Source organism: Octopus bimaculoides, chromosome 1 (genome assembly GCF_046866305.1).
Source record: "Octopus bimaculoides isolate indiv1 chromosome 1, ASM4686630v1, whole genome shotgun sequence".
Classification (NCBI taxonomy): Eukaryota; Metazoa; Mollusca; class Cephalopoda; order Octopoda; family Octopodidae; genus Octopus; species Octopus bimaculoides.
The window spans coordinates 106,145,639-106,155,879 of record NC_142928.1 but is presented as its reverse complement, the minus strand read 5'-3'; the positions used below and the strand labels follow the sequence as shown (position 1 = coordinate 106,155,879).

The following is a 10,241-nucleotide window of genomic DNA, read 5'->3' as shown; positions in this document are numbered from 1 at the left end:
GAGTAAGTGTTATGGACAGGCTATAGTTAAGCTCCAGGTTCGGTGATTATGCGAATGAGGAGTCCAACATAGGTCATATATCAGCATGTGTATATATGAAAAATTTTTTCAGAATAGATAAAAATCTAAGGCTGTGAAAGATTTTAGAACATTTATAAGTAGAAGGTCTTACAGCTGTTTCCGGGATATTTTATATATCCCTTCATCGGAGATGGTGTGAGAAAATGGTTAAGCAATAAGATATGAAATAGAGAGTGAAGTGGAGGAATGAAAATAGACATGAGATATTGCATTTGTAGATCCATTATTTAGGCAGAATGGTATACATATAAGATTCCAGTACCTTGTGAGTAAGTTCCAATAGTATTTAAAATTGATCATTCCAAGTATAGAGTTTGTACACTGATATTGAATCGAGGGTTTTATTTAAAGTAACTTAAAAGTTGGGAATGTAATGTCAAATCAAAGCAAGAAGAGAGGAATAAAGAAAAGAAGAAAAGAAAAGCGGGGAGAGAGATAATAAAGAGATGAAGAGAGGGTAAGTGTACTGGTTAGTGGTCAGTCAAGATAAATTGATAGTAGGAATGGGGAGGTGAGGGTGATAGAGAGAGAAAGATATGCGTGTAAAAAAATGATAGGGTAAAGAGTAAAGCAGTATTAGATAGAAGGAATGGGGAGTGATGGGTGATAGAGAGAGAGGTATGAGAGTGTAAAGAGTAAAGGAGTGTCAGGTATGTAGTGATAGAGCTTAAGTGAGGGGTAGTAAAATGATGGAATGAAGAATTTGGGAATATAGGTTAGGTTGGTTAGAAGACAGGTCAGTGCTTAGTAGTAAAGGAAAATATATATGTGAAGAATGTATACACATGCATATATTAAATATGTATATAGATATTTATACTTAGAATGACCAATTTTAAATACTATTGGAACTTACTCACAAGGTGTTGGAATCTTATATGTATACCATTCTGCCTAAATAATGGATCTACAAATGCAATATCTCATGTCTATTTTCATTCCTCCACTTCAATCTCTATTTCATATCTTATCTAAAATAACTATTGCTTAACCATTTTCTCACACCGTCTCCAATGAATGGATATATAAAATATCCCAGAAACAGCTGTAAGACCTATTTATAAATGTTCTAAAATCTTTCACAGCCTTGGATTTTTATCTCATTCTGAAAGAATTTTATATATATATATATGTGTGTGTGTGTAAATATAAAAATGGAACAAAAACGCAATAGAGGACATTAAAACATTCAGACAGATAGACGACACAAAGGCAGACAAGAGAAACAACAATTAGAAGGACAAGCAAAAAAAGACGGCTCATTCTTGGCTTTCTTTCATCAGTCAAGTACCAGAGGTCACAACCATTTTGGACAGTTACACTTGAGATGGTTCGATCTGGTTGTCCCCGAAAAAGTCTAAGCTAAGAGAATTAGATCCCTTTGTAAGAAGCTAGTGAATGTGTACGGCAACAAAGACAAAAAAAAATGGAGAACATAGTACACAACTAAGAATACAACAAGAAATAGCAACAGGTGCCTTTCCACTGAGAATGATTCAAATTGAGCTGGCAAGTGAAAGCCTAAAGGCAGGAACATGGGAGATGGACACAATACGTGTTGACAGTCGGCAGTCAGGCCAAGAAAGAAAGATCATGGCTGGCCAGACACCAGTCATGTGGAAGGAGGAGAGATGGGTAGGGGACAGTGGGATTGGAGGATTAGAAAAAAATCAGAGACAAAGGGAAAAGTGCAGGGGAGATAAACAAGTGGGAAATAGTGGGAGTTAAAGAAAGAGAGGGCCAAGAAATGTGAGACAGGGGGCACAAGAGAAAGGAATAAAAATGAGAGCGGAATAAAAGATAGAGTAAGTAAGAGTCATACAAAATTTATATATATATATATATATATATATATATATATATATATATATATATATATATATATATATACATACATACATACATACACACACACAATAATAGGCAGAAGTTACAGAGTGACAATCGCCAAATTCGTATTTGATAAGTGCCAATACATGAAACTCTCAGCTTTTGACTTACTCTTTAACTTCTGTCGATGATATATATATATACACACATATATGTGTAAAAAATCTCATCACACAATCGAACCAATGAAAGAGCCTCTACCTGGTCGCTTGAATTGCTAAAAATAGCAGCCAAAGTATCCCCCTACCTAAATCACACGCCCATCGTACGTAACGTCCTAGATTATCCCTAAAAAGACGGTTTGCTGGAGGCTGGAATGTCTTTGATGATAGGTTTGCTGTATCAGGGTTGATTTGAGGCTAAATAACAACAAAATTATTACTGAGACAGACCAACGATGGAGCCTGCATGACCTGCTAGAAAAAGTAGCCAAACTTCTTTTATATACAGAATAGAAAAACCTCTATCCTGTGATATACACATAGAGTCCATTATGTCTGGGGACTCTTCTTTGGGGTAGATTATAAACAGCATCTTGCAAGATAATCGTGCTCATGGTGGCATTATGTACACTCCATAGGTGAGGAGCAAACATGGATGGGATGTAATGCATTCTCAAAGGTATCAGAATCAATTGGAATGAGCCACTATGATCAAAGTACATGAGCAACTCCTTAGTCTCAGGTAGATCTTTGTGGAATGACAGTTTTTGAAGTATCTCATACCTTCATTAACATCATCAAGAGGCAAAATAAAAAAATATATAGACCATCTACTGTGCCCACAAAATGAATGAAATTCAGCATTGTTATAATACTATGTTCCCAGAGCCAGTTCATAGATCCTATACTAATTAGACTGCATAGGATGATAGAAACAACTGTTGTAGCAGATGTTAGACTGATCATGTGAAACCACTATGGTTTGATCATGATGTCTGCTTGGTTACCAAGTGGTTCAAGTTCAAATCACTACTACACAACCTTTGCTCTCCATGTTGTGGCCAAAGACTGCAAGAATAGCTCTCAGTGCACCATCTTCAAAGGCAGACATCACGGTTTCTACACTGATACCATAGTTCAGGTTTGCACGTTTATCCAGTATAGTCTGAAAGAACTGTTCATATGTGGTATGAGTTTTATTAGGAAGAAGAGTGTACACTGAATTAATGGCTGTATCATCAAAAGGTACACAGATGACATGAAACTGTTTAAATATGTTTGGACCCATAGCAAAGATGCCATCCATACATAGAGTATCAGCACCAGCAAGGTACTTGAAGCCATTGTTTGTACCAAACACATGAATATGGTAATGTCAGGATTAAAACCAACTGTTTGAGTAAACTCAGTAGGAAGTTCATCTAGATCTTTTAACAGATGTGATGCAACTGGAGTTGGATGTTAAATGAACAGAATTTGTTTGCATGCATCAGCGGAGGGTACATCATTATCACCATCTCACAGGTTCACACCATGACTGTAGAGAAGAGGTTTCCAGGTAGAAGATGAGGTATTTTCCTTTCTGCTTGCAGGTTTCTTTCAGAGCCAAAGTATTAGAGAACACCACATACTGAGAAGTAGTTTGAAGAATGACTGCACAAGTTCAAGTGTCATGTTATGAGTTTGAAAACATATTGGGTATTGTTAGAGATGTCCAGAAAATACTGATGGAAGTTGTCTGCAACTCAGTCATCTTTGTATAATGCATCACAGAATCTGGAAGCTATTCAGCATATCATGCTGGTGAAGGTGTAGCCAAAGTGACCAATAATGTTGATTGTACATTCGGTAGTAACATATTGAGGTTGGAGGCATCCTTTAAAAGAAAGGATTGAATGGAGGATTGGGAAAGATAGTAGTGACTGCTTGGAGTCAACTGGAAAAACAAACCAATGAAGAGAATCAATTAATCACTTGAATTGCAAGAAATAACTGAATCTCCCCCAACCAACTTAAAAGAGAAGTATATGCCATATAATATAAACTTAGATATACTGTGTAAAAAAATGACAGGACGATTGTAACATGATGATTCGATTTAATATTTAAAACAACTATGTCCCTTTGTGTATGCCTTAAAAAATGATATCACATGATTCAAGATTTTTAAAAAAAAGGTAATCAAGATGGCAAAGTAAAGTAACATACTTAAAAATCTGCCTGCTTCATTTGTATATAACAACAACATATCAATGGTCATAGTTGGAACATTTTTCATTTTAGTTTTGCTGGATCAGGGTGACCTGTGGCTAAACAATTAAAGAAGAGCCTTGTAACTTGGAGTTGATCTGCTTTCACTTTGCAGAAAGAAATTGAACATCTATCCATCCATACCACACATTATGTACATATCAGTTTCTATTTGCGATTTACAAAAACAAGATTTCCTTGCTGTATTTTCTTTCTTTTTTATAATTATTTTCATTTTCATTCCCATTAGTTTTAACTGGTATTACTAAAGGTTTCCATGGTACTGGGTTGAAAAAAGTTGAAGGTGGACAAGCATTCTTGTTAGTGTATCCTGCAAAGAAATAGAAAAAACAAAAATATTTCACAATTTTTTATATAAACCCAACATTAAGACATTTCATGCAGTATTCAAACTTTGAAACTGCTTCAAGATTTCTTATTGTACACACTACAGATATGTTCAACAAATTCTTATGTATTTGCAATTTGCCTCTGGCATTGAAAATCTTTTCACTCCTTGTGGTTTAAAGTAAAGTTGTCCCATCTCTTTTGATATAGAATAGCTAGTTGTTTTTCTTCTCCAACTAAAAGTGAAATTTCAGTTAAGAATTTATTTTTGCTTTCTGCACTTAGTACATGACCTATCTGACTTATTCAAATTCATGTCATTGACCCATTTAAGTGATTTTCCTTCATTCATACATATATATATATTGCCAGCATGGAAAATGAATGTTAAATGATGATGATGATGATGATATATATATATTAGGTTGGCCAAAACGTCTATTCAGTTTTGTGTTGAGACTAAACTCTAATAAGTAACTAACTTCAGTTTGTCTCTTGTGCATGCACACTCGTTAGATACTGGACACTTCAGCAAAAGAGATGACTCTGAAAATGAAGAATCAAACAGACATTATCAACACTTCGTACTTTTTTAGTGCAAGAAAGGCAAGAAAACAGCAGAAACCTACAGGAAGATACATGCAGTGTATGGAGAGGATGCTGTTATTGGATGTGTGTGCCATTCAGGAAATATTTAGTTTAAGATGTACCTTGCTCTAGCCAACTAACTGAAATTAACAGCAACAAAATGAAGGAGTTAGGTGACACCAACCCCGTTATACAACCGAGATGATCACAGATATCTAAATATCCAGATCCAGAGTTGAAAACCATCTGCATCAACTTGGTTACATCAACAGGCTCAATGTTTGAGTTCCTCATCAATTGAATAAGGCTAACCTCAACTGATGGATTTCAACCTGTAATTCATTGCTGAAACGTGAAGAAAACAAGCCTTTTTGGAGAGAGTTGTGACAGAGGAATAGAAAATAGATAGTCTATAACAACATAAAGTGCTAACCCACTCAGTTACAGGGGCATAAACATAAACAGAGGAACATCGGTTGTCAAATGGCGGTGGGGAACAAACATACACAAACATATTCAATGGATTTTTTTAGTTTCCATCTACCAAATTCACATACAAGGTATTGGTTGGCCCAGGGCTATAGTAGAAGACACTTGCCCAAGGTACCATGCAGTGGGACTGAATCCCTGATCGCAAAGCAAGCTACTTAATCAAGCAGCTATTCCTGTGTCTATGTGTGTATTGTGTTGGTAATAATACAGAAATATTAATGTGGTGGCAGAACCAGGCAGTATGTTGTGTCCTTGCACAAGGCACATGATTTCACATCACCCCAGTTTCAGGTCAGGTCAGATGTGGGCTCATGTACTGTTACACGTAGTTAGAATATTGCTTTTTACCACACAACTACAGCTGAGTCTGATATCCTAATTTCGAACCTTATCTCCATTGTATTGTTTCTATTCCTGTTCTATTACGCTTAAGAGCCATGACCTCAAAATACTGATGAATCGAAATATAACTTTGAGCACAGCCAAAATGCTGAGAAACAATGCCAACTATTGTTGGATTTAAACTATGAACACTTTCTATTACATTACATAATAAAAACAATACTTGGATTATCTAGGAAAATATATCACCTTACCAATCAACACAAAAAGCTAACATTGGCAATCATTTGATTACTAAATATTATTAAAGCATTGATAACAATATTACAATACACAATGATAAAAATTATCAGCAACTAGAAGTTATTTGCACTTAATGACTCATTTCTGAACCCAATACACTTTAACAGTCGTCTTCAGTTATTATTTTCTTTCTATTTGCTACTTGTCCATTTGACTTAACTTTTGTGGTTTTTTTCTTTCTTTTCAAAACATGCTCCAACAACAATATAGCAATACTTCAGATATCAGTAAACCTGCATGGTTTGACTTCGTCACATTATCTGAATCCTTGTCTATACATTTCCTTCCACTACTGTCGCACTCCACCTTTTATTCATCTTCACCAGCATCACATACAAATGGAAAAGGGGTAACTAGAATGGTGATCTCCACCCCTTAGCAGTTTGGTCAACTTTGAGATGCCTCATCTCAAAAGGGTGTTTGTAGCTGGTCTCCAATCATCTCTTTTTGAAATTTGCATCCATTTAACTAACTTGAGGCAGACATTGAACTGGGATGTGAAGTAGCCTTGAACTTCAAGAAAACATTCTTAAGTAGTTAGAGTACTTCACAAGCTCGATTTCAAAAAACCTTTGATTCAATCATCAGACGTGATATCCTCAACTGAGTGAAAGAGAGGGCTCTAGAGTTCTTCTGCTTTGCTTGGAAAACTTATTGGGAACATTCTCATCTCTCATCTGATGACCAGTACATTTTTTCCATTTCATGAGTTCAGCAGGTGACTCATTAATCTTGCCCTAATTGAAATGGACATAGATGACATTGCTAGATTGGGGTCTGACTTGAATCTGAATGTCTAGTAATTTGATGATGCTTGTTTCGAGCCTTCTTGAATAGGGTTCTCTCAACAATGAAGTTGTTGACTGAGGAACTTGTTTAACAGTTCAAAATCTGAACTTTGAATTCTTAACTGACCATCTTTGAAACTACGGTTTCCTTCTCTATTAGTATGGTGTTCTTTTTCAGTTCAATTTCTGATCTTCCTTTCAAACTACTTTTTTTTTCTAAGACCTCGAAGCTTAAAGAATTCTTCAAAACATCAATGAAATTGAAACCCATCAAAGATTTTGTATATTTATAGATTATTCATCAATCACTACGTTAGTGTGCATTCTTAGGGCTAGTCCTTCATTTAGGTTCTTGTGAGAAACATAAAAGTTTGGTTGCTGTTTAACTCACTTCAGTTAGCCTGACCCAAACTATTCGGAGTCAGGGCTGACATAAATAATTCTACCTGCTTGATTTTTTTTCTGTTCATGCTTCGTCCTACTTAATGGGCAACATCCTCGCATTTTAAACATGGAAATGAATGACAATAACAGAGGAAGTGGCTGCTGGGATCGTTAGTTCCAGACCAGGGTAAACTGACTCAGAGAGCTTTAGGAAATTTACAGTTGAAATATAAATTCAACTCTCATTTTAATCAATTTCATCAATATTCAAGGCCTTGCTTAATTTTGCAAGTGTTAAATTTCCTGGAAATTGGGTTGACACTTTAAGCCATAACAGCATTATAGGCCACCCAACGCACTAGGAAGTGGGCCTACATACACAACCACAACCAAGAGAAAATAACATAGACCCATGCATTTTCTGGGCAACTACCTGGTGTGCACATTCCTTAATACAGTCTGTGAACAAAGAGAAATAATACATGGAGACCTGAATTTGGATAGTTCAGGTGGAAGTGATGTTTTGAATGATATATTCCAACAAGTTTTAATGACTTGAAATTAACTTTTAAGTTGGAGATGAAAAACAAGCTTAGTATCGATTGTTAACGAGGGGAATAATTGCAAAAAATTATGGATTAATTCTACAGAAAATTGTACTTCCATGCTTAGTGGGGAAACCTTTGTTAGCAAACAAAGTGATTGCTATGGATATGCTTTGGTCTTACTAGATTTCAAAAGTACTCAGAATATCACAAAGGTCAAATTTGCCTTTCAATTTTCGGATATTAAGTTGCCATTTGTAGCTAACTGAGACCCTTTCCAAATTTACGCACCAGCTTGAGAATTTATGTATGTAATCGACCGACCTGCTACAAAAAACAGGCACATCTGCCTCAAATTAAGCTACATCTACTTCTAAAAGGGTAAGATAAATTAGTTAATGTGATCTTATTGGAATACATTTGATTATTGGTTAACCTGGGGTTTAACAAAAACCCAATCATTCCAAATAGTTTACGGAAGTTATCTCCCTTATGAGGTTGCTTAGCAACTGCAATTCATCAACTTGTACGGAGAACTTCATAACAACATATTACAAAACTCACGCTTTTCACAAGAGAAAATTTAGCACTACATTGCGTAAGTTTATTGTTAAATGTGTATTTTCGTTTAAGAATTTCAAAACACGACACACATGTAAGGGGCAAAAGAAAATTAGTCTACATGATGAATATAAACGATAGCAAAATAGAAAGTCTGTTTGTATTGTTGTTTATCTCTAAGTCAGCCTTAAACCTGGAGACCTTCGAAAGTTTTATCGTCTACACACACACACACACACACACACACACTCACTCTCTCTCTCTCCACACATACATACATTGTGTGTGGGACTGCATTACATGTGTCAGCTCCTTTTCTATTTCTGGAACAATGGGATGTCATTTGAGGAAGACTTGCATGTTATGTCTATTACATCAAGCGACCACGTGTGACTTATCTCATTGTTATTTTAACTCAAATGTTTGTTAAAAAAATCACTTTACGCACATTGTGATAACCACAGCTGAGATTATGCTTCGGTAAGGTGTTAGAGCGTACTCTGATGAAACAACGATTCATCCATAAGCTTTTGCATTACTTTCTCAGTCTAACGATAACTCGTTCGATCAGCTAGAAATAGCAGCCACTATATTATACTGTAACATTCTTCGTTTTAGAACTGGGGGATGAGGCACAATGAGGAGTTTTTACTGCATTTTTGACTTTGAGAAAAATATATTTTTTACAAATGTTCACTGCCTTACAAAAACTATATTAGCTAAGCAAATGACCTTCCCTAAATGCATTGAAAAAATTATAACATATTCAGAACATTATTTTAGAAAATTATTATCGTTCTCTTGGAGTATATAAAAGACAAATTTAGCTGGGACAAAATGAGTAAGATAAGGTAAATCTGCCTCTTCGATTCTCCAGAATTACCTTTGAAAATAGATTCATTCACATCAAGGATCTATTGAATGACAGACAGATTTTTCAATGAATTTTTTTTAACTAAACACTTTAAAACTTCGGATACTGGTAGAATGCGTCATGTAGAACAGAGTTTACTCTTAACGTTTCTGACAAAGTTATCGTATTTGAGTAATTTTAACCAATCAATGACGTGTATTCAGTTGAAGAAAATTACTGCTGCTGTTTGCGAACATTGAGAAATAGATGATATATATATATATATATATATATATATATATATATATATATATATATATATATATATATATATATATATACAGTGGTGGTGGTGGGGGATATAAATATTCGTACATGTCAAAATTCTTTATTTATTTAATTTCTAATGAACATAAATGGGATATACCAATACTATATTTGCATACACATACATACACTAAGAATATGCAAAAGAAACTAATAAATTATAGTAACTAATGAATTTATATACAATTATAAATATTTAGGGGTGAAAAAAGTATTCGTACAGAACATAAATAACTGATAATTCTTATTTAATACTTCGTAGCATAACCATTATTCAGTTCCACTTCAACCAATCTCTTGTAGTTCTTAATCAATGACTCGCATGTTTCTTCAGGAATTTTTTCCCATTCTTCTTGACAAATTTTCTTCAAATCTTGAATGCACATTGGGGTTCTTGAATGAATTTTAATTTTCAAATAACGCCACAAATTTTCAATGGGGTTCAAGTCAGGTGACTGGTTTGGCCATTCTAATAATTTTATATTGTGATTGACAATCCAATTTTGGTAGACTTCGCCGCGTGCTTAGGGTCGTTATCCAGTTGTAA

At 34.9% G+C, this 10,241-nt stretch overlaps 2 protein-coding genes across 8 annotated transcripts in view; one reads left to right on the top strand and one right to left on the bottom strand.

Annotated features, from left to right (window-relative positions):
• LOC106871080 (uncharacterized) overlaps nt 1-10,241 on the top strand; it is a 69,404-nt gene that overhangs the window by 34,492 nt on the left and 24,671 nt on the right. Inside the window, exon 1 of one of the 4 annotated variants that reach the window (XM_014917353.3) lies at nt 8,441-8,551. The exons of the other annotated variants lie outside the window; for them this stretch is intronic. The gene's annotated coding sequence lies outside the window, so the exon portion shown is untranslated. Of the gene's footprint in view, nt 1-8,440; nt 8,552-10,241 lie in introns of those variants that run through there. 4 annotated transcript variants of the gene reach the window in all.
• The window catches only part of LOC106871082 (uncharacterized), a 107,870-nt gene continuing 101,625 nt past the window's right edge, over nt 3,997-10,241 (bottom strand). For 3 of the 4 annotated variants that reach the window (XM_052968928.2, XM_014917366.3, XM_052968924.2), the window contains one exon: nt 4,207-4,494. In XM_052968928.2, coding sequence (XP_052824888.1) covers nt 4,343-4,494 — 152 coding nt within the window. In that variant the 3' untranslated portion in view covers nt 4,207-4,342. Of the gene's footprint in view, nt 4,495-10,241 lie in introns of all 4 variants that reach the window. The other variant, XM_014917363.3, reaches the window with a different exon arrangement.